Source organism: Leuciscus leuciscus (genome assembly GCF_965113295.1).
Source record: "Leuciscus leuciscus genome assembly, chromosome: 19".
NCBI classification, from domain to species: Eukaryota; Metazoa; Chordata; class Actinopteri; order Cypriniformes; family Leuciscidae; genus Leuciscus; species Leuciscus leuciscus.
Genome location: NC_138743.1, coordinates 2,429,656 through 2,454,500, shown reverse-complemented (window position 1 = coordinate 2,454,500; position 24,845 = coordinate 2,429,656). Strand labels below are relative to the sequence as shown.

Genomic DNA, 24,845 nt, shown 5'->3' with positions numbered 1-24,845 from the left:
CTTAAATGAACAAAGCACGAGTCATTTAATTCTTTATTTATTGCATTTATTTGGTTCACACAGAAATGCACAATAAATATGACATTCACTGACTACCATACACAACTGGACAGTGTTTGAAATCAGAGACACTTTTTAGAGTGAAACACTTGTAAACTTTTTTTTTTTTTCTACATGGACCATATAATACGGTTTTGGAATGAACACGGTTAGTTAAAGGGACAGTTCACCCAGAGATGAGAATTCTGTCAGTAATCACTCGCCCTCGTGTTGTTCAACCCCGTAAGACTTTCGTTCATCTTCGCAACACAAATTAAGATATTTCTGATGAAATCTGAGAGCTGTCTCACTCGTTTTTCATTGAAACTTGCCGGCCCAGAAAAGTTAGTAAAGACAATGTTTAAAATAGTCAGAGTGACTACAGTGGCTCAACCTTAAGATTAGCAAGCGACGAGAATACTTTTTGTGCGCAAAAAAACAAAAATAATGACTTTATTCAACTCTTCATGTTCTTCTGTGTTTCGTAGTGTAACAGCACAGCGCTTCTGGGTTGTACGTCAGAACGGAGGCTCACTATTGGCCAGCATCACACGCATCACACACATGACCAGCGTCGGCCAATAGTGAGCCTCCGTTCTGACGTACAACCCAGAAGCGCTGCGCTGTTACAGTACGTCAACTCACTCAGAGAAACACAGAAGAACATGAAGAGTTGAATAAAGTCGTTATTTGTGTTTTTTTGCGCACAAAAAGTATTCTCGTCGCTTGATAAACTTAAGGTTGAGCCGCTGTAGTCACTCGGACTATTTTAACAATCTCTTTACTAACTTTTCTGGCCAGGCAAGTTTCAATAATATAGAAGCCTGTGGAGGAGTGAGACAGCTCTCAGATTTAATCAAAAATATCTTAATTTGTGTTGGGAAGATGAACGAAAGTCTTACGGGGTTGAACAACATGAGGGACAGTAATTACTGACAGACTTCTCATCTCTGGGTGAACTATCCCTTTAATGCCCACAGATGCTGTCTAGTAGTGAAATAAGTGACATTTCCAAAGATCTCAAACGATTCAACCAATCAGACCTCTTGCATCCGTTCACGCCGTTCCAAGGATGTCACAACATAACAGGAAGTGACATCGGTCAGTGAGTGATTGCATACACAAACCCACAGTGAAGTGGTGAACCTGATTTGCTAGAAACTGAAGCAACTTGCTTACTAGTGAAATAGTGTTCAAAAATAATACTGGCATCTCTTTATTTCAAGTGCTTCCCTTTTAAATGAACTAGAAAGGTCCCTAAAATATCACAAAACAGTAAAACAATCATCACGTAGTGAACATGATTATACGTCACATTCAATATAAAAAACTCAAATACAAAGAGAAAAACAATATAAAACATTGGAGAACAAGGCAAATAAAACACTTTGGTCAAAAAGAAACTATTCGTGGTACATGTTTCCAGGAGGACGTCCTTTGACTTGCACTCTCGTCAAGCAAACGTGAAAACGCACCGAATGAACTTAAACGCATCAAATTGCCACGAATGTAAACAAAAAACATTTTCAATTTGAGCAACTGACCCTGACGCAACAGATTTGGCCAACGAATACGGTTCTTCGGCTTCCCGAGTATCATACACAGTCCAGAAAACGATTCCTCTCCGTTCACGTACACAATTATGTGTTTATATATTGGTTAAATGTCAGCAGGAGAACGTCTCCCTAGAGAACATTGCATGCTGGGATGGCGGAGAGTGGCGTCGGAGGTTAAAGCTCTCTCTCTGCACTTTAGTCTGGAGAAAACTATTAAAACCACGTCATCATGAATGACTGGATTTGCACAAACCACATCAAACGGCCTCGTACAGTACGGGATGAAGCGACGCCCAACATTTCCTCGTATGTCATGCCGTGAGCGTGGAGAAGCGTGTCTCGGTGCGCGTGGGTACGTAAGCGTGTGGCGCAGGCGCTCATTCGAAGGCCCACACCTCCAGGTTCTGGATGGTGAAGTCCTGTTTGGAGGACAGTGGCAGGTTATTGAAGGTGGAGCACTTGGAGGTGGTGCCGTGGTAAAGGTCAGCGTCCAGCCACAGGCCCAGACGACCCCTGGGAAACGGACAGGTGAGCGTTAAACAGATAGTTCACGCAAAAATGAAAATTAGCCCATGATTTACTCACACTCAACTCATCCTAGGTGTATATGACTTTCTTCTGTCAGACGAATACAATCAAGAGTTACATGAATAAATGTCCTTGCTCTTCCAAGCTTTATAATGGCAGTGAATGACTGTTTCTGTTTTGTCCATAAAAGTGCATCTATCCATCATAAAAGATGCACTTATATCATGGATGGATGCACTTTTATGGACCTCAAAACAAAAACGGCCATTCACAAAAAAGCCATTATAAAGCTTTGAAGAGCCAGGACATATTTTTTATATAAAGCCAATTGTATTCGTCTGACAGAAGAATGTCATATACACCTAGGATGACTTGAGGGTGAGTAAATCATGGGCTAATTTTAATTTTTGTATGAACCATCCCTTTAAACATGAGGCGGCGAGAGACACGCATGTACGGCAGGTTAGCATGTTTCTGAACTCACCCTCCTCCTCCGATCTGAAGGGAATCCGTGTTTCCTTTCACAAAGTAGGAGTTTTCACCCGTCCAGCGGTACACCTGAAGATAAAGGACGTCGAGTGTCATTATTTAAATGTTTTTTGAAGTCCGAAGGTATTGAGGCCTGATTATCTGGGCAATATAAACAGAGATTTTGACATTGCTATGTGGATGCTAGGCAATTAATAAGGGGTTCTGTGTGGTTGCTAGGGACCTCTGAGGGGTTGCTAAGCTGTTCCAAGATCGTTGCTAGGGAGCTGGTGGGTTATTGGTTATTAAACCATTGCTAACATTTTCCAAGTGGTTGCAAGGGAATTACTTAATGGTTGCTATTGTTCTCCAAGCGGTTTCTAGGGTGTTGCTAGGGACCTCTGAGAGGCTGCTAGGCTGCTGCAAGACTCTTGCTGGTGGGTTACTGATTAAGAAGCAATTGCTTTGTTCCTGAGTGGTTTTTAGGGTGTTGGTAGGCAGTTGCTAAGGTGTTCTGGGTGGTTGCCTGGCGGTTGCAAATGTGTTCTGATTGGTTGCCAGGACATTGCCAAACAGTTGCTAAGATGGTCTGGGTGGTTGCCAAGGCATTGCTATGCGGTTGCCAATGTTCCTGAGTGGTTTCTAGGGTGTTGCTAAGCAGTTACTAAGGTGTTCTGATTGGTCGCCAGGACATTGCCAAACAGTTGCTAAGATGGTCTGGGTGGTTGCTAAGGCATTTCTATGCGGTTGTCAATATTTCTGAGTTGTTTCTAGTGTGTTGCTAGGCAGTTACTAAGGTGTTCTGATTGGTTGCCAGGACATTGCCAAACAGTTGCTAAGATGTTCTGGGTGGTTCCCAAGGCATTGCTATGTGGTTGCCAATGTTCCTGAGTGGTTTCTAGGGTGTTGCTAGGCAGCTACTATGGTGTTCTGGGTGGTTGCCAGGTTAAGGCATTGCTTTGTGGCACTTGAAAGGACATTTTTCATCAATTTTGTCCTTAAAAATCTATGTAGGAACACACCTTGATCTCCGGGCAGAAGCTGTAGAGGAAGGTTTCTCCTGTCCCATAACAGTGCTCACTCAATCGGAATGGGTGAGTGGAAAACGCTCCAAAAATCTGCAGGAGAAAAAAACAAGTTTTTCAACATGACATAATTTTCACCGGTTTTACACCAACAGCGTAGTGCTGGGTGGTATGGCCAAAAATCCATATCACGGTATTTGTCAAAATTATACTGGTTTCACCGTATATGACGGTATTTTTTAAGCATGACTGTGTGTTATCCACATCTTCTACTGATTGAAGGAGGAGATACTGCAGTAGATTGACTGCCCTATTTTACTGTCATGAGTGAATATTGTAGAAATAAAACGACACTAGTATTAATACAGGTTTGCAAGGCTGTTTATAAAGAGTTGCCAGCAGGAGGCGCTGTAGGAGCAGCAGAAACAGCGGTTTCCACAGTAACGGCTCATAAACGCCTTTATCAGGAAAGATAAAGAAAGATGCAATAGAAATAACATCGAAACTTTTCTAAAGACAGTCAGTTCACTTCATAAAAGATTCATATAAAAACTCCTGCGCCGCATTTTGACTTTGAAACGTGCAATTCTCATGTTTAATCAATGATGTCAAAGCCTTTTGGAAAATCTATTTGTGGCAGGCAGTGTTGATATTGTGAACCAATGTGTGGGAAACACTGTACTATAATTTGACAGCTATCTATTATTGTTTAACCTCTCCATCTTCACCGTCACATTCAGTAACACACACACACACACACACACACACACCTGTGCATCACCACAGTTACAGTGAAACACCCTCTCAAACAGTGTCTCGCCGCGTTCCCAACATTGTTAAAGCGACACACTCCGGTATTGCGGTATATTAAAAATTAATATCATAACAAAAATAAACACTGGTATTCGGTATGAACCGGTGTACGGCCCAGCACTACAACAGCAGTAACAGGAGAGTGTGTACCTGGTTGTCCATGTCTTTGATGACCATCAGCACAGGGCAGTCCAGCTCCATCAGGTTTCTGTACAGGGTCTTCAGGCTGGTCCCGTGTACGACTGTACTGTAGACCAGACGCCACGGATAACCCTGAACACGCGCCGGCAAACGAGTGGACAACTGCAGAGAAGAGCGTCAAACTAGTCAAGTCAACTTTATTTATATAGTGCTTTTTACAATACAGATATTTTCAAAGCAGCTTTACAGAGATAACAGGAAAATAATGCAACAAAGTTTGTTTCCAGAAGAAAATAGCGTCACAGTCCAGCTTAAAGGGATAGTTCATCCAAAAATTAAAATTAGCCCATGATTTACTCACCCTGAAGTCATCCTAGGTGTATATGACATTCTTCTGTCAGACCAATACAATCAGAATTAAATGTAAAAAACATTCTAGCTCTTCCCAGCTTTATAATGGCAGTGAATGGTTGCATGTCTTTGGAAGTCCATCAAAGTGCATCTATCCATGATAAAAGTGCATCTATCCATGATAAAAGTGCATCTATCCATGATAAAAGTGCATCTATCCATGATAAAAGTGCATCTATGCATCATAAAAGTGCATCTATCCATGATAAAAGTGCATCTATGCATCATAAAAGTGCATCTATCCATGATAAAAGTGCATCTATGCATCATAAAAGTGCATCTATCCATGATAAAAGTGCATCTGTCCATCATAAAAGTGCATCTATCCATGATAAAAGTGCATCTGTCCATCATAAAAGTGCATCTATCCATCATAAAAGTGCATCTATCCATGATAAAAGTGCATCTATGCATCATAAGTGCATCTATCCATGATAAAAGTGCATCTGTCCATCATAAAAGTGCATCTATCATCATAAAAGTGCATCTATCCATGATAAAAGTGCATCTATCCATGATAAAAGTGCATCTATCCATGATAAAAGTGCATCTATCCATCAGAAAAGTGCATCTATCCATCATAAAAGTGCATCTATCCATCATAAAAGTGCATCTATCCATCATAAAGTGCTCTCCATAGGCTCTCCGGGGGTTAATAAAGGCCTTCTGAAGTGAAGCGATGCGTTCGTGTAAGAAAAATATCCATATTTAAAACTTTATTGACTAAAATAACTAGCTTCCGGCAGACGGCCATACGCATCGATTTACGCCAAAGAGCAACACTTGAACTCACGCACGACGTAATGACGGCAATTGACGCCTCAAACACACAGGGCGTCAAGTTCAAGGGTTTTTGCAGAGGTGTAACGTCCAGGTTCAGAAAGTAAAAGTCCTCCTCAGTATTTTGTTCCAGTCACCTGGATTTGCTAATTAGCACAGTTTTTCAGCCAGGAGAACTAATGAGTGAAATCAGCTGGATGAGTTCATGGGTGGAATAAACTTATGGCAGGACTTTTACTTTCTGGCCCCAGGACTTTACACCTCTGCTCTCTTGGCTTAAGTTGATGCGTATGGCCGTCTGCCGGAAGCTAGTTATTTTAGTCAATAAAGTTTTAAATATGGATATTTTTCTTACACTAACGCATCGCTTCACTTCAGAAGGCCTTTATTAACTCCTGATTAATAAAGTTAAGGTTAAATTTGATGGACTTCCAAAGACAGACACCCCTTCACTGCCATTATAAAGCTTGGAAGAGCCAGGACATTTTTTAATATAACTCTGATTATATTCGTCTGAAAGAAGAAAGTCATACACACCTAGGATGAGTTCAGGGAGAGTAAATCATGGGCTAATGTCCATTTTTGGGTGAACTATCCCTTTAAGTAAGTTCAGTGATGTTTCATTTTTGTTGTAAAAAAGTTATTAGTTCATATATTATATTATATTATGTTATATTATATTATATTATAACATGGGCTGTTTAAATACTCGATTCTGATTGGCTGGAAGGTGTGCAGTAAAACCCTTTAATGCACAGGTAGTTCCAGTCAGTTTGATTACAGTTACAGTTCGAAATGAATCCGCTACTATAAACATTGGTAACCATAGTAACACAGTTACACTTGCAAGCAGAGTGAGAGACTCATATGAAAACGTTTATTTAGGTAGGCTAAATGGATGATTTTTGCATATCGTTTAATTTGTATGGTGAATATGGCAATTTTGAGAAATGGGCCCAGGCACAAGACGAAAAAGAAGACTTGTTGAATGACAAAAAGCGGAACAAAGAATTAACAATAAATAAATGACATGATTAGTTCAAATAAAGATTGCCTTGTCACTGTCAGTGTTGCCTGTCATTCATAAATAATTTTAATAAATCCATTAAAGAATCATTAAGTTAGCTATATGCTTAAGCAACGAGGGGACTGTAGCTGCTAGACTTTAAAGAGACGCACACAGGTAACGTTAACTCGCACACGCATCTCTCTCTCTCTCTCTCTCTCTCTTCTCTCTCCTCTCTCTCTCTCTCTCTCTCTCTCTCTCACTCTCTCATCTCTCTCTCTCTCTCTCTCTCTCTCTCTCTCTCTCTCTCTCTCTCTCTCTCCTCTCTCTCTCTCTCTCTCTCTCTCTCTCTCTCTCTCTCTCTCTCTCTCTCTCTCTCTCTCTCTCTCTCTCTCTCTCTCTCTCTCTCTCTCTCTCTCTCTCTATATAATGAATTTAAATAAATGTGATGATTCATTCAAATAAAAGCAATCCGATGGCTCTACTTTATTTAAAGTGGACGGAGTGCTAGAACTAACGAGCCGTAACTTAAGAAAATAACCGTCATTTATGACCTCCGCTTCGCGTCGGTCGGTTCTTCGCCTCTACGTCGTGCATTAAAATCCTTTAATGCATGGCTAGCTGTGGATTATCCCTTACTTATATATATATATATATATGCATATCTGCTCTGGAGAAAAGCGTGATGTCATCGTCCAGCTCAGTTCAGTTCTCATATAATGGTGTAATGGCAGGAGATCAATAATATTGTTGAATATTAAATTAAAATACTAGTCGCAATGATCACCAATTTTCACTTCATAGCAAACTAGTCAAACAAATCCCAGTGTTTCGTTCACAAGTCTGTAGTTGAAGTGTCAAATAAAGGAGACCTTCTCGATGTGTGTGTCCTCCAGGAGAGCGCTGGGGTCCATCAGCACTGGAAGGAGATCTACAGGCTCCTCGTCCTCGAAGCTGAAGCTCTGGCGTCTCTTGGCCTCATTAATCGTGATGATCTAGAAGACAAACGTTTTCAGGGGGTGAAAAAACCCACCGTAATTCTCATATTTATTGTATCCTTTTATACTCTGCTTGAATCTGATTGGTTGACGAACGTTCTAAGGTGTGCCGTTAATTTCAGGGGAAACGCAGGGCTAAAGTAGTTCCAGCAGGTTTTGACCGCATTACAGTTCAATATCACTTCGCCAAATGATTTCAATTATTTCAAAGGTCTTTACAGCCGACAACAGCAAAAGACACGGACCAAGAAAATAAATATAGTAAACAACAGGATAAAAACGACAAATTATTTCCATGTTTTTTTGTCACAAAATTACATTTATTAGGTACGAAAAGCACATACTCACTCTATAAACGGCGCTGTTTTTGAAGCAGATAAACTTACAGTTTCACTATTAGTCGAGACGCTGCTGTCGAACACTGACAGACACACAGACTCAGAGAGAGATTAAGCGTGTGTGATCTCTCTCTCTCTCTCTCTCTCTCTCTCATAAATAACTGTATTAATAACTGCATTAATCTGCTATCAGTGGCTCTAAAATGACGTTTTAGAATCAGAAACGGAGGCGTGGGATGAGATGCGTAAGAAATTAGTTCCACACACAAGAGCGTTTCAAGGACAAAAACCTGACAATATCTTGAAATACATCATCTGAACAATGTCTTGAGGTGTGGTGACCGCAGTATAAGCGGAATGATTGACTCCGGGCCGTTGAAATATAAAAAAAATGATGCACACCTGAGGATTTTGCATTATTTTCTATGAATTCAACGGCCCGTCATCCATTATTCCTGTATGTTCCCGTGTACTGCTCACCTCCCAGCTGCGAGGAACCGGGTCACTGAAGAAGTTGTCGATCATGGTGAGCTCGTCTTTCTCCACGACCACGAAGCCCTGCTCCTGAGCGTCCTTCCCGTACGCATCGGGAGACCACTGGATGAAGAACGAGTACAGGTGGTCCACTCTGAAGCAGAGGCGGTTTGGTTAGGGACGTACACTCATATTAAACACAACACACACACACACACAGTGTGAGCGTTTCACTCGCATTTGCAACTAAAAATAGATGTGTGTGAAGTGTAAAATGTTTTAGGAGCATGTGTGTGAAAGTCCTTATAAAGTCTATTTATGAAGGATTAAGGTCATTAAAGACTTAAATATCTTAAGGAAAACTATGGCATGACAAACTTTATTATCAGTTACACTTTATTTTAAGGTGTCATTGTTACAGTGTAATTATAGATTTAAGTACTGAGTAATAATAAGCAACTAACACTAACTATAGGGTTAGGGTTTTGGTTGAGGGTTAATTGGCATGTAATTATGCATAATTTACTGTTATTACTATGGAAAGTACATGTAACATATGCAACAAGGACACGGTAAAATAAAGTGTTAAATTGATTTTACGAGTGGAAACGCGGCGCTGTTCTGCTCACTCACATTCAACTGGCCAAATATATCAGCGACTTCTTGAAAAAGCAGATGATAACCGAACGTAAGAACGAACCAGACCGGTGTATTATGGGCTTGTTTGTAATTCATGTTTTTCCCTAGATTTTATTGCTGTTTTTAGAGACACAATAAATTGTAACTCACATTTAATTCGCCACAAACTCTTCTAGCCTTAGTCTGGCCAGCCCAGCGTTTGTGTTGAATTAAATACAAGACTAAGAACATTACTAAATGTTATTACATATATAGATTTGACTAATATCGGCACAATATATACAAGTGCTGTCAAATCTATTAATCACAGCTAACATAAAAGTTTGTAAATATCTAATATTTGACTGTGTATATGTATATGTGTATGTATGTATGTATATGTGTATGTGTATGTATGTATGTATATGTGTATGTGTATGTGTATGTGTGTGTGTGTGTGTGTGTGTGTGTGTGTGTGTGTGTGTGTGTGTGTGTGTATATATATATATATATATATACACACACACAAACTTTTTTATGTGCATCAATGGATTAATTGCGATTCTTTTGGAGAAATTAATACATTTATTCAGCAAGGATGCACTAAATTGTTCAAAAGCGACAGATCAAATCTATTAATCACGATTAATCACAGCTAACATAAAAGTTTATAAATATATAATATTTGAGTGTGAGTGTATGTATATACACACAACACAAACTTTTTTAAATATATGAATCGATTAAATCGCAATTAAACAATGTTTTGGAGAGAAATCATTACATTTATTCAGCAAGGATACATTAAATTGTTCAAAAGCGACAGTAAAGACATAAATATTTTTTTTTTAAACCAGCACAACCGTTTTCAACATTGATAATAACAATTATCTAATTGTTGAATATAGTTTGAATCAGAAATATAAAAACCTAGCTTTTATATTCTAACAAATGATTTAGCTTATAAATGCCGTGTACCTTTATTATGGAGAAGCTCGTCATACCTTTCTTGCGGCACAGCGAACCAGTACTCCGGCTTCCGCCCCCTGCCAGTCAGAGAGTGGGCGGGGCTTGAGGTGCGACCCATGGCAAACGACTTCCTCATTGGCTTGCCCACCTTAAAGCAGAGGAACATGGGCGGAGCTTTGCTCTTTTCCTCGTTGAACATCAGCATGTCTGTGAATCAGATCCGATATCAGCAAAACCGGTGTGAACCATTCCCCTCGCACTCTGTAACACATCTTTCCCTCGCGGGTCAAAATGACCTGAAGCCCGAAAATTATAATTTTTGTTCTTCAAAAGGCTTATTTTATTTCATTTTGGTAAAAAAAATTATTTATTTTTTTATGCAATTTTTTGGTCGATTTTTTGTTATTTTTTATTACCATTATTTGATCAATAAATAATAAATAAATGGTAATTTAAGCACATTCTTTTAACTTAAATTCAAATAACTATTTCATGCATAACCCTTTTAATTCAGCACAAAATGTCTTACATTGGGAGTCTTTGCCGACCTCTTGTGGAAAAACAATAATATAAGATGATATTTCATGACTCTAGATGGCCTTATAGCTCTATATGGAGCAATTTTTTTGGTGTATTCGTGGTTCAAGTGCGACAAAAGTCCTAGGGTCTTGGACCCCTCTGATGAAAACTAAATTTGTAACATAAAAAGAAAAAAAAAGAGTTTCGGGTCAAAATGACCGGGTTAAAGGAACACGCCGACTTTTTGGGACTTTATCTTATTCCCCGTATCCCCCGTATCCCCCAGAGTTAGATAAGTCCACACATACCCTTCTCATCTCCGTGTGTGCCGTAACTCTGTCTGACGCACCCACCGCTTGCCTAGCTTAGCACAAACACTGGAGGTAAACGGCTCCAGCTAGCATACTGCTCCCAATAAGTGACTATACAAATCACAACATGTAAATAGGAAAATGTTGGCGTTATTTAGTCACAGCGTGTACGAATAACAAGTATTGTGAGACACAGCCATCACATGAGACACAGCCATCTTCTAACCGTATCCATACTGGGAACTATATTCTCAGAAGGCGAAGCACTGCTACGGTGAAGGATTTGCTCGCAGCGCCTGAGAAGCCCCGTGATGAGGAGCAGAGAGTTCCTCAGAATTGGAGTAAATCACTCCGCAGAAGTAGCAGTGCTTCGCCTTCTGAGAATATAGTTCCCAGTATGTATACGGTTAGAAGATGGCTGTGTCTCATGTGACCTTGTTATTTGTTATTTAATCACTTATTGGGAGCAGTATGCTAGCTGGAGCCGTTTACCTCCAGTCTTTGTGCTAAGCTAGGCTAGCGGTGGGTGCGTCAGACAGAGTTACGGCACGCACGGAGATGAGAAGGGTGTGTTTGGACTTATCTAACTCTGGGGGATACAGGGAATAAGAAAGTCCCAAAAAGTCGGCGTGTTCCTTTAAGAGACATCGGTCATCAAGAACACAAGAGACTGAAGCATCATGTTGGTTCTGCTCAGGGCCAAACGGGATCTTACGCAAGTGTTCAACCTTTGTTTGTTTTTCCAATGTCACCATCAACCTCTGCTGAGAGACACACTGAAGTAAACACACAAGCTCTGACACGAGCGCACTGCCCACATACACAGCATTTAGACGTTTTCAACACAAAAAACAGCAACATTGTGCATTATTCATTCTCTACTCTCTGAGAAAAATGATCAAGCAGCATTGCTTATCTTTTGTGAAGACAATCCCAGAATGCACTGCAATAAAAGCTGTTTTTACATTTAAATAACACTACCTATGTAGATAACACACAAGACAGCAAAGCAGCGCTCTAGTTTTAGAAAGAGCATGCTCAAAAACACTCCTTGGCTGTGATTGGTTGGTCTGTCCTGTCAATCAAAATAAAACTCACCTTCGATTGGTCTCTGCATTGTGTTCACGAGCCACGACTTCATCTCGGCCTCACTGGCCCGTCTGCGTTTCTCCGCTTCGGAAAGAAGCTCTACGTCTGAGTTCGATCCCTTATTGTCCTCAACATGTGGTCCAGGCAAACTACATTTCCCAGAATCCTCTGGGGTCACATTGCTTTTTTGGTCGTTTTCGATTGCAAAGACACCGTTTACTAAAGTTTCACCGCTTGTTTTGGTCACTTCAATGGCAGCCTCCTTCCCATCATGCACCAGAGACCGTGGCAGCTCCGCGTTGTCATCCGTGGAACGGTTGTGAAGCCCTTCATCTTCCTCTTCCTCAGCAATAAAAACACTCATGGATTTGTCTTTTTGGTCAATTGACATGCGTGTGGGTGTTCTTCTGTGCTCCTGAAGTGACGCCCCCTCCTGGCCGGAGCAAGTAGTGTTTGAGTCACTTTGCAGCAACTCTAGTTCAGTAAAACCTTCATCCGATGGCGATTTGTCAGCGATTTGGCTCTCTGATATCTCAGAGACGGCCGATTCGATATCGTCTAATATGATTGGCTGATTAGGCACTCCGAGAGCCTCGTAACGACTAAAAGGGTTCAGATCTCGTTCTGAGGGAAGCTCTTCCCACTCGCCAGGCCTGTATAACGGACAGAGATCCCGCGGTTCATCACTATTATCACGGATCATCATCATCATCATCATCATCATGAGGGGGAAGATGGTGAAATTAAAAGAGAGAAAAACAAACAAAACATCCAAAATGAACAAACGCAAGACAACTGAACAAAACAGAACATGACAAATAAATATGACAAAACTTAAGTGATGTTTGGTGTCAAAATAGACTAAAATAGGGTGAATGAAAAAGTGGAGTGACGGTTATGAGAAAGAAGAGTTTTAATTAATATTTGAAGATTTGCATGAATTAATTTTTATTTGTCCCTAAAAATAAATTGCACTAAAAATGCATTTAAAGTAATACTTTGTTGACTTAGTCTATGGGACGAGTGCTTAAAATATGCAGCAATTACACTGTTAATAAAGCACAGACTTTACATATTTAAATCGTTCGCTTTGCCACAGGGCTTTTTCTGTAGGTGTGTGCTTAAAAGAAGAGGCTTTTTGGGAATGAATAAAGGAATGAATTAATGAATGAATAAATAAGCAATTAAATAAAAATAAAAAATGAATGAAAATAAATAAGAAAAAATTTACATTTGAATTGATCAAAATAACAAATAATGAAAATAAATTAAAATTAAAATCAATATAGCATTAAAAATAAAAGAGAATAAATAAATTCAAATAAGAGCATTTCATAAATCAAATGGTTTTAATCAAAAACCATTAAAATAATAAAATAAACAAAAAAGAATAAAGTAAACCATTTAAAACCATTTTTAAATATATCATATCATTAAGGAGAATAAATAAGTTCAACTAAATGCAATTAATAAATCAAATAGTTAATCAAAATAAATTAATAAATAAACAATAAATTAAAATAAATAAGTAAAACATTTAAAAAAATGATATATAAATATATATAAATAAATTAAAATTAAAATAAATATCATTAGGAGAATAAATAAGTTCAAATAAAAGCATTTATTAATTCAAATAGTTAATAAATAAATAATAAAAATATTAAATAAATAAATATTAAATAAATAAATAAATAAAAAAGTATTAATTAAAACAAAGGAATTAAAATATCAATTAAAACAAATTAACCCAAAAACTAACTGGACTGGTATTGGTTACTAAAGTGTTAAAATATCAACCTAAATTCATTTAATTTGATCTATGCACCCATAAATATTTCCTGAACCAAAAGCGTGACCTGATACAAACTGAACCAAGAGACATTAGAGCCGTTAAAACTTAAAACTCCACAAATTAATAAGACACAGGAAGTGGCTGCTCACAGATTACATAATAAAAGCCTTCCTTTTATATAATGCTGACACTTAACTTTAAAACAGTGAACACAAGCACATTATCATTTTAAAGGGGACATATCATGAATATCTGCCTTTTCCCGTGTGTAAGTGCCATAATCGGGTCTCCGGTGCTTCTACCAACCCGGAAAACATGAAAAGTGAAACCCAGTAACTTTGTTTTGGTGAGTCTTTCTCTGCAAGCATGTCAAAAAAATAAGCCGATCAGATTTCGCTCTCCTTCTGACATATGAAGAGGATCTTATTATAATATTACCAGCCCTTAATCTGCACGTTTACACACACGGCACGACATTTGGTTTCGCAAGCGACAACAGTGACCAGTTCTAACCAGTTCTAACCAGTTCTGTTGTTGCTGAACACTATTCAGAGTCCCAGACTCAGATGAGACAAGAGAGCAGTGGATTCATTTTATTTTCAACGGAAATCCCCCAGAAACAGATAAATCAATGTAACTCCACAACAAGTACAGAAATGTCTCCACTAACATTCAGAAACTCTTCCTGAGCCTCTCAGTACGGCTACACTCGCTACTGGTGATTCTGGGATTCTGGATGAGTGAGATTGGCCTGTTTTGTTATTGCTGGAGTTCTGAAGCTTGTGTAAAGACTCCGCCCTCTTCTGAAAGGAGGCGGAGCAACAGCTCATTTGCATTTAAAGGGAAACACACAAAAACTGAGCGTTTTTGCTCACACCCTGAAAGGGGCAAATTTGACAAGCTATAATAAATGATCTGGGAGTATTTTGAGCTGAAATTTCACAGACACACTCTGGGGACACCACAGATTTATATTACATCTTGTGAAAAGGGGCATAATATGTCACCTTTAAATGAAACGTAACAGATTGTAAAGAAGATGAATGGAAAGAGCGTTTTCTCACGATGGCAGCGTGTCCTTGAGGTTCATGCGGGACACGTCGTCATACAGCGCGACCGACAGCACCTCCTCCATGGGGCAGATCAGCCCGTACTCCTCACAGCCGTTCTCGATCACCAGCGGGTCCGACTTGTGCGGGTCGAACATGATGTTATTGGGCGTTACGATCATCACTCCTCCGACAACACCCTGGAAGAGACCAGATCTCAGGAGTCTCAGTTAAAGCTTTCCTGCGTCACCAGGAGGGTTGACTTTTAACAATTCCGGTTCTTATCGATTCCTAATTTCGATTCCAATAAGGTTAAAAAAAACGTTAGTTCTCATTCACACTTAGTCTTATCGCAAAACATTTAATTTAAGCTGAATATCATGAACAGAAATCAACAGGCTAAAGAACACTTACACGAGGAACTTATGTAAAAATACCATAGAAAAACAACTAGCCTAACTTTTCTAATTTAGCCTAATTAAAAAAGAACAAATAAAAAAAATAGGTAGAACTGAACAAAGATACGATTGATATAGACAGTGTTTTAAGATTTTCAGGTACAGAAACTGTAATCAAATGTAAAATAACTGAACTTTATAAATAAAATAAACATTACAAATATAGTTACATAAGTTATTCGGTCAAGAACGAGTGAATTTTCTCGTTTGATGCGTGTTATTATAGAGACGGCAGGAATATTAGTGTTATTATAGAGACGGCAGGAATATTAGTGTTATTATAGAGACGGCAGGAATATTAGTGTTATTATAGAGACGGCAGGAATATTAGTGTTATAGAGACGGCAGGAATATTAGTGTTATTATAGAGACAGCAGGAATATTAGTGTTATTATAGAGACGGCAGGAATATTAGTGTTATTATAGAGACAGCAGGAATATTAGTGTTATAGAGACGGCAGGAATATTAGTGTTATTATAGAGACGGCAGGAATATTAGTGTTATTATAGAGACAGCAGGAATATTAGTGTTATTATAGAGACGGCAGGAATATTAGTGTTATTATAGAGACAGCAGGAATATTAGTGTTATAGAGACGGCAGGAATATTAGTGTTATTATAGAGACGGCAGGAATATTAGTGTTATTATAGAGACGGCAGGAATATTAGTGTTATTATAGAGACAGCAGGAATATTAGTGTTATAGAGACGGCAGGAATATTAGTGTTATTATAGAGACGGCAGGAATATTAGTGTTATTATAGAGACGGCAGGAATATTAGTGTTATTATAGAGACGGCAGGAATATTATTGTTATTATAGAGACGGCAGGAATATTAGTGTTATTATAGAGACGGCAGGAATATTAGGCTGCTGTCACTTTAAGAGCCGCACGGATCCAACACACTGATACACATGTTCAGCACAGAAAACAGAGTCTCTCGCGCTTCAATGGTTTAAAGTCACACTGAAATACTCAAAGGAGGAATAAGAGGAATCGAAATTAAAATTTTATAACAAGTATTCGATTCCCAACCCTACTCACGAGCAGCAGAGAAGATGCTATATTGAGTGAAAATGTGTGTGTGTTGTAAACGAGGATGACTGGGAATACATTAGTCAGCAGGTGTGGGAACACTGTATCCCATAATAGGCAAATTACACATCATAAATAAAGTGGTTTACTTCAGTAAATTACAGCCGACGGCTTTCATACCACTAAAATCACACACACGCTTCAGCTTCGTTTTAGTATCATTGAGATACTATTAAAGTTATTATTAATATTTTTAATTTCTATATTTTCTCTTTTAATTTTAAGTTAGTTTTAGTAATGTTGCTGTGTGTTTTGGTAATTTTTATTAGGTTTACACAGTATTAGTTTGTATTACTTTTTATTTCAGTTTTAGTTATTTTAGTGCATCAAGTTAAACTACATAAAAATGATAAATGTTGGTTTGGCAACTATCTGAAATATAATGTTTAATATTTTATTTTATTTCAGTTAATGGTTTTGTTTTTCCAAGTAACAATTTTTTGTATGATTTTAGTTTTATTTAACTATAATGCTTGGAAAACCAGTAGTGAGCTGTGAAATGTATAATTTTAAAATAAAACACTTACTAAAATAAGAATATTTTATTGTTTACCTGTAGCAGGGGCTCATTTGCATATTCATAGAACCACTCATACTAAATGAGGCGAGGGTGTCGAGTTACATTCCAGATATTTTAGGGCATGCAGAAATTAGTTTTAAGGAAAAACATTTAAATATGACATTTTGGTGATAAAATATGAGTTTTAAGGGATAAAATTGATAAGGGGGACTTGATATATAAACTAATATAAATAAACGCATTAGAAATATTTTTCATCCCTATTTCATGTTAACTAATAAACAACACAAATGTTTCTATATTTTTTTATGGTTTTAGTTAAAGGTGCATTAAGCAACTTTTCATGTTAAAAATACCCGTTTTCTAACCCATACATGCTTAAACAATTGCCTGATGGGCTGAATGAGCCCTTCTCTGATCACTGAGATTGTCTCTATAATCCTGTAAAGTAAAATAAATAAGAAGGATTCGGGCCGGAATTTTAGACTGGGCGTGACGTCATGCGCGTTCACGGCACGCTCACCTGGCTGTCTGGCAGGTTTGTGTATTCGCCGCCATTCTCCGTAGAAGATGGATTCTAAGAGACCGGCTTGTAGTTCATTTCAAACACCAACGCAAACTCCACGTAAGATTAAAAAAAGAAAACTTTTGTCCGTGAGCGTGCACACTTCTGGCTGCAGTTTTGCTTGCCGCCAGAGGGGGCATAGTTCTGCAAAAACTCAGAGACTTGCGCAATGCACCTTTAAAGGTGCAGTATGTAACTTTTTCACTCTACTAAAGGATAAAAATACCATATTATGTTTGCATATATTGAGGACACATGCCGAGTTCACACACGTTTCTCTGAGAAACTCTTCCACTGCCAGTTATTTTACTCTGAAATGTGTGTTTCCAGACTGGAATGTGTGTTATTGTTTTGGTCTGTGATTCTGCATGTTGCGTGTCTCAAACTGGCGACCCGTGTGAGTGTCGAGTCTGAGGAGGCGGGAGAAATGACGATCTCTGATATTTTGAATTCGAAAGCAGTTCCTATTTCCACCACTAGTCATTCTTACAGACTGCACCTTTAACTATAATATGAGAATCAGTCGTGAACCGCATCATCGGACCCTCACCATGCCATCAGTGAAGTACTTGCAGCTCATCTTGATGAATTTGACAGTGGCCGGACTCTCGTCTTCAGAGAGAGGAGACGCTTCTCTGCGCACGGGCCTGCTCGATACACCGACCTGTCACACACACACACGCACACATACATACACACGGACAAGCACACATGCACGAACACACACACACACACACGCACGCAGAAACGCAGACGCACACGTACACACACACACACGAGACAGACAGAACAGAAACAGATTAGCCAGCAGAAACTCATTAATTATTCATGATGGTTATTATCACTGACAGCACAAACTCCTGAATGCAGTGCACTGGAGAGTTAAGCACTTCGGCTGAACGTCCTGATACACTTCAAGCGAAACTGAAGAACGAACTGGTGTGAAACTAGTGATGTTATGTTCGTGAACGAATCTTTTAGGTGAACGAATCGTTCTCGTTCACGTAATCCATTGACTAATATTTCTCATTCACTGAAATTCCTCCCTCCACAGCAGCGTGACTCTATTAGCAGCGCACGCGCAGCTCAGTGAACCGGGTAGCTCGGTGTTTTCAACCTGTCAAGAATGACTAAACCTCAAGCCAATAGCCTTCGAGTATGAGATGTGACGAAGCATGTGATTTGTTGGATTGAGTGAACGAATACGCCCTTCACTGACTGTGACCGAGTTGCTTTTGAGTCTGAACGAGAGAGAGAGATCTTCTCGTGAACGAACTGGTACATGTCGTTCGTGAACGAAAGTTTTGTGGTAGTTTTGTGGTAGTTTTGCACTTTGAAAAATTTACTTGACTACTTGTGTTCATTTTGTATTATCAAAAATGAATTAATTACGTTTTATTTATGTCATATGCACTTCTCTAAAAACTAAAACAAACCAAACAATATGACAGTATTGGTTAGGTCTCATGTGTGTAACGTCAGCAAATAACATTTCAGTTCGGGCTGTGAAGGGGCATAGATGTAATTGGTTGGATCTACTGAACGAATACGCCCATCACTGACCGAGATCGCTCTGTTTCGAGTCTGAACGAGAGAGAGAGAGATCTCGTTCGTGAACGAATTGATCAAACTGGTTCGTGTAGATCGGTCATTTAGCATGTGATTCAATCTCATTCAAAGCGCAGTTATAGGTGTGCATATAATTGTTTATCATATTTAACATACAGAACATAACTCAACGTTTAATATAATCCCAGATTTATGAATGTGTATGTCTGACCAAACAATTAAAATGTTAATTATGCAAGAAAACCTTGGTTTGGTCATCTGAACCTCTTATTTAGACTTATTTGATTAATTTAGTAAATAAGGCACAAATTTTAACAAAGCCAAATCAGTTTTTTTGTAACAAGTAAATACGTTCGTTAAAACATAGCATAAAATACACACTTTTTCGCCACCTGCTGCAGTATATATGTAATAGGAAGAAATTGTCACTGAACGAATCAGTGAACGAATCATTTTGGTGAACGAACTGAAAATGAACGAGTCTCTGGAAAGAATCAAAATTTCCACCACTAGTGAAACACAATCAGGCCAAATCGAAGTTTGTTTAGAGTTTGTTTCGGGAATTTGAAACTTCGCTCTGGATGGTAAACGCCTCTCGAGCTGCCATTGGTCTGTGGTGATGATGTAATAAGTGGGTGTGGCCCTGAGGCTCCGCCTCGAAATTTTCTCCGGTTCATTTCCTCTGTTTAGCATGTAAACACTACGCTCGGATTCATCAATCAGAATGATTTCATTCACTTAAAGGACAAGTTCGGTATTTTACACTTAAAGCCCTGTTTACAGATCGTATCTGATGAAATCGAACGGTTAAGATTAAAATTTGGACACATGCTCCTGTCCCGAGAATTTTAGGTTTATTTCGCTTTTGTGGACCTATTTTGCCAAACGCGTCACACCCGTGATTCTTCCGTTGAGAGCTTGAATAATAGACACTCCAGCCCAGTTGGTGGCGATAATGCACCTTTGCCAATTGCAAGCAAACCACGGGCATTTCATTGAATACACAGAAGAAGCAGAAGAAGAAGCGGCGGAGTAATACCGTAAAGGTGCTGCGGTCTCACAGCACGTCCTATTAAGTCAATGGAGTTGGACAAAAACTACGATAAAACCTGTTGGAATGCATCTTTTGCAGCGATTTTTGAGTGAACATATCAGTGAACACCCCTGACCACTCGGTGAGTTTCACGTCTTTGTAAACGAAAGTTTAATGTGTTTTTAGGACGGAATCTTCCAGTGCATATAGACAACCATTGTGGGGGTGGGGGGGGGGGGGGGGGGGGGAGCGAAATAAACCAAAAATTCTCGGGACAGCAGCATGTGTCCAAATTTTAATCTTAACCGTTCTATTTCATCAGATACGATCTGTAAACAGGGCTTTAAGTGTAAAATACCGAACTTGTCCTTTAATGTTGCCGTCTGTCTCATGATTTCCCAAATACTGTTTTGCTTCAAATTCAAATTCATGTTGTGATTGATGTCGGAGATGTTTTTGTGGTTCATGAATTGAACATTGATAAAAACAGGTCTGTCTAACCTTCTCTGCTGACTCTGATGCTGCGAGACGCTCAGAGGGACCGTTGACCTGAGAACTGCCCTCTGATTGGTCCACATCGGGAACAAACAATTTCTGTGAGGGATCGAGTAAAATGAGAGGTGAGGTGTGTGTGTGTGTGTGTTTGTGTGAGTGAGTCAGAGAGAGTGTGAGTGAGTGAGTGAGTGAGTGAGTGAGTGAGTGAGTGAGTGAGTGAGTGAGTGAGTGAGTGAGTGAGTGAGTGAGTGAGTGAGTGAGTGAGTGAGTGAGTGAGTGAGTGAGTGAGTGAGTGAGTGAGTGAGTGTGTGTGTGTTTGTGTGAGTGAGTCAGAGAGAGTGAGTGAGTGAGTGAGAGTGTGTGTGTGTGTCTCACCTGTCCAGGTACGAGGCTGTGCGAGAAGAGCCGGTTTAAATGCACCAGTTTATTTGGAGTGATGTTGAACTTCAGAGCGATGCTGTTCAGAGTGTCCTTCAGGCCCACCTGACGATCGCCACATCACAGTTAAATGCGTTTATTGATGAGGTGGATGTGCATGAACAGTGTTTAAACAGGAAGTGTGTTCATGAACTCACGGTGTACTCCACGGTTCCTGGAGGTTTACTTTTCTCTTTCTTGGTCTGGCTGCACGGTTTACTGTTGTCATCTGAAATTAAAGTCATCACAAAATCAAAAAGGACAATTCTTGTTTGGTATATTGCTGCATTTATTCTACATGATTTATCGGTGCACATCATCACTGTTGTATTAAAGCCATGTTCCTGGTAATCTTGAATCAGAATAACTTTCCCATCTCTTCTCTTCTCTGATGATGAGGGCGGGGCTATAACCTGTCACTCACATGAGATCCACCAATAGCAAACCACAACCATCCAATCAATTCCCACAGACACAATCAAGCCCCGCCCACATTTGTTCATGTTCCAGAAGCCGTTTCATGCCGACTTTAAAGATTCAAAACACTTAGTAAGTAAACATACATTTAGAAGACGCTTTAATCTGAATTAAATTATTAGTTTCAGTCCCGCTGTAGTCAATTTTATCCCTTAAAACTCCTCTCTGATCACCAAAATGACATATTTAAATGTTTTTTTCTTGAAAAATAATAATTCTTCATGCCTTAAAATATCTTGAATGTAACTCGACACCCTTGCCTCATTTAGTATACGTGGTTCTATGAATATGCAAATGAACCCCGCCTCCACTCACTCCCTCAGCTCAGAGATCCACTGGTTGACGATCACACGTTGATCTGATTGGTTACAAGGTAGTTTGTGACGTCAGAAACACCAGCGATTTCAAAGCGTGTGTTTGAGACTGTCTTTGGTTCACTGCAGTTTTAAGGAGGAAATACTCAGCAATGCTGTCGACTTATGAACTTACACATGGTTTGTCTTAAAGCAGATTAAAAACACCACATAGACACATAAACAACATTAAAAGCTTGAGTTTTTTTGAGTTGGAAAGAGACTGAAATATCTTCTGCACACTCTTGGATCAAGGAGATGGCAATGTGTGTTACTTTAGAGAAGTTAACGTACATTACAAGGGGTAAAGCACAGCAATTTGAAGAGATTTGGGCACCTTTAATTGATTTCCCTAAGAAATAAGAAGGTGCATGTATTAATGTTTTGAGCGTGACATATTTTTGTTCTGTTTTGTTTTATTTTAATTACTGGTGCTTTGATCAACATATTTGGAATGTTTTTGTAACTTATTTTCCTTTTGGTGATATCATTTTTGTTATTTGGTTATTGTTTGTTTTATTGGAAAATCAATCAAGAAAAAAGCTTGAGTTTCACCACAGGGGGACTTTAAAGTAAGTTTAAATACTACAATCACTAAATATAAAACTGAAATAGACATATTACAAAAATAAACAATAATGACTTTAAAATGAAAACAGAAAATATAAAAATAAAAGCTCTCTCTCGTCCAGATCAACACCCAGCTAAAGAATAACACTGTTGACACAAGCTTTAAAGACTCATAAAGCGCTGCTGTTTATGAAATGACGTCAGCCTGTGTAATGACTGCATCTATACAGATCATGTCAAACATGAGGAACAATACGAGCGTCATTCATCACCGCTCTGCTCTGAAGCTAGAGACGTCAACACAACATCTACAGCAGTCACATGACCGAACACACACGCCATACCGGCTGAAAACTCACTACACAGCACTACACACCACAGTACACACAGTACAAGGTCTTTAAAGGGTGTGTGTAAGAATTTACATGCATTAATCGCTTTTTGTGTTGCCAATGTGTGAACAGCTTCTAACGTGGCCTAAAACACGAGACCTTCCTGTGTTATCTGTTCTACAGGGCCTAACCAGGGGGGCAGTGTTTCGTAAAAATATTGAAGCTTCCCCGGGCACCGCTATTGATTAGCAGACCATCACCTGCTGTTAGCATTCCACTGACTCCCATTCATTTTGGCGTCACTTTGACAGCGAATAACTTTCTATTTTATGTTTCTATTTTTCTAAAGAAACACGAAAATGTATAAACGGCTCCATTACCTTGTATCTTACGTTATGGCCCCGTAGAAGCAGTTTTTGTAAAAATAGGCTAACGATTGCGTCATAACCACGCGACTCTCTGTCACACAGTAGAGAGATTACCGTATGGACAGAAGGAGAAGCTCGCGGGCAATCGGGGGGACGTGGAGGCAAAATGACAAAGTAATTAATCAGAATACTTGGCAAAAGTTTCTCCTCGCTCATGGACACCTCCTACTCACACTCTCCGTCTCTGCAAGATTCGGAAGGGAATGATTCAGATTTCTCTCGGCACAGCTACTAGAAGCCAGACGGGTTGCTCACGTCACATCTACGTCGTCAAGCTCAGTGTGAGTCTGCGCAGTACGTTCAGCCATCAGGAAGTGAGAGCTTCAGTGCGCTCAGCCATCAGGAAGTGAGAGCTTCAGTGCGCTCAGCCATCAGGAAGTGAGAGCTTCAGTGCGCTCGGCCATCAGGAAGTGAGAGCTTCAGTACGCTCGGCCATCAGGAAGTGAGAGCTTCAGTACGCTCGGCCATCAGGAAGAAGAGCTTCAGTACGCTCGGCCATCAGGAAGTGAGAGCTTCAGTACGCTCAGCCATCAGGAAGTGAGAGCTTCAGTACGCTCAGCCATCAGGAAGAAGAGCTTCAGTACGCTCAGCCATCAGGAAGTGAGAGCTTCAGTGCGCTCAGCCATCAGGAAGAAGAGCTTCAGTGCGCTCAGCCATCAGGAAGAAGAGCTTCAGTGCGCTCAGCCATCAGGAAGTGAGAGCTTCAGTACGCTCAGCCATCAGGAAGTGAGAGCTTCAGTGCGCTCAGCCATCAGGAAGTGAGAGCTTCAGTACGCTCAGCCATCAGGAAGAAGAGCTTCAGTACGCTCGGCCATCAGGAAGTGAGAGCTTCAGTACGCTCAGCCATCAGGAAGTGAGAGCTTCAGTACGCTCGGCCATCAGGAAGAAGAGCTTCAGTACGCTCAGCCATCAGGAAGTGAGAGCTTCAGTGCGCTCAGCCATCAGGAAGTGAGAGCTTCAGTGCGCTCAGCCATCAGGAAGTGAGAGCTTCAGTGCGCTGAGCCATCAGGAAGTGAGAGCTTCACGCTCAGCCATCAGGAAGTGAGAGCTTCTAACTCACTTCACTTTTCTCTGTTGAAGTCTATGGGGTCGCTGTGTCCAGTTTATATACCGTCTATGGGCCTAACACCTGCCAGTGACCAACCGGCCAACATTTTAGAAACCAGTGAAAATTCACAATTCTCTATTGCACATTTCGATACCACAGCTAAAACTACTAGCCTAACTAATATAAATGTAAAACATTATTAAAGACAAGTAAACCGTCACTGATAAGATAAGAACAAATGTGACCCTTGACCACAAAGCCAGTCTTTTTTTTTTTTTGAGATTTATACATCATCTGGAAGCTGAATAAATAAGCCTTCCATTGATGTATGGTTTAATAGAATAGGACTAGAATTGTAGAAAACAAGAAATGGTTAATAGATTTGGCTGAGAAACAACTATTAGAAAATCTGGAGTCTGAGGGTGCAAAAAAATCTAAACATTGAGTAAATCTTCTTTAAAGTTGTTCATTTATGTAAACGATTGTTCTGCATTCACTCACACAAATATTTTTTTAATATATTTATGGTAGGAAATTTACTAAATATCTTCATGGA

The 24,845-nt window shown here is 39.5% G+C and overlaps 1 protein-coding gene across 3 annotated transcripts in view; it reads right to left on the bottom strand.

Moving 5' to 3' along the window:
- Nucleotides 1-21: 21 nt before the first annotated feature.
- Nucleotides 22-24,845, bottom strand: part of ncoa7b (nuclear receptor coactivator 7b) — a 36,489-nt gene continuing 11,665 nt past the window's right edge. For 2 of the 3 annotated variants that reach the window (XM_082147172.1, XM_082147171.1), the window contains exons 4-16: nucleotides 21,240-21,310; nucleotides 21,040-21,147; nucleotides 20,671-20,763; nucleotides 18,118-18,231; nucleotides 14,943-15,127; nucleotides 12,093-12,769; nucleotides 10,200-10,371; nucleotides 8,584-8,731; nucleotides 7,640-7,762; nucleotides 4,580-4,732; nucleotides 3,614-3,709; nucleotides 2,608-2,681; nucleotides 22-2,108 (exon numbers count right to left, since the gene is read on the bottom strand). In XM_082147172.1, the coding sequence (XP_082003298.1) occupies nucleotides 1,973-2,108; nucleotides 2,608-2,681; nucleotides 3,614-3,709; nucleotides 4,580-4,732; nucleotides 7,640-7,762; nucleotides 8,584-8,731; nucleotides 10,200-10,371; nucleotides 12,093-12,769; nucleotides 14,943-15,127; nucleotides 18,118-18,231; nucleotides 20,671-20,763; nucleotides 21,040-21,147; nucleotides 21,240-21,310 (2,150 nt within the window). In that variant the 3' untranslated portion in view covers nucleotides 22-1,972. The remainder of the gene's footprint in view (nucleotides 2,109-2,607; nucleotides 2,682-3,613; nucleotides 3,710-4,579; nucleotides 4,733-7,639; nucleotides 7,763-8,583; nucleotides 8,732-10,199; nucleotides 10,372-12,092; nucleotides 12,770-14,942; nucleotides 15,128-18,117; nucleotides 18,232-20,670; nucleotides 20,764-21,039; nucleotides 21,148-21,239; nucleotides 21,311-24,845) is intronic. The other variant, XM_082147173.1, reaches the window with a different exon arrangement.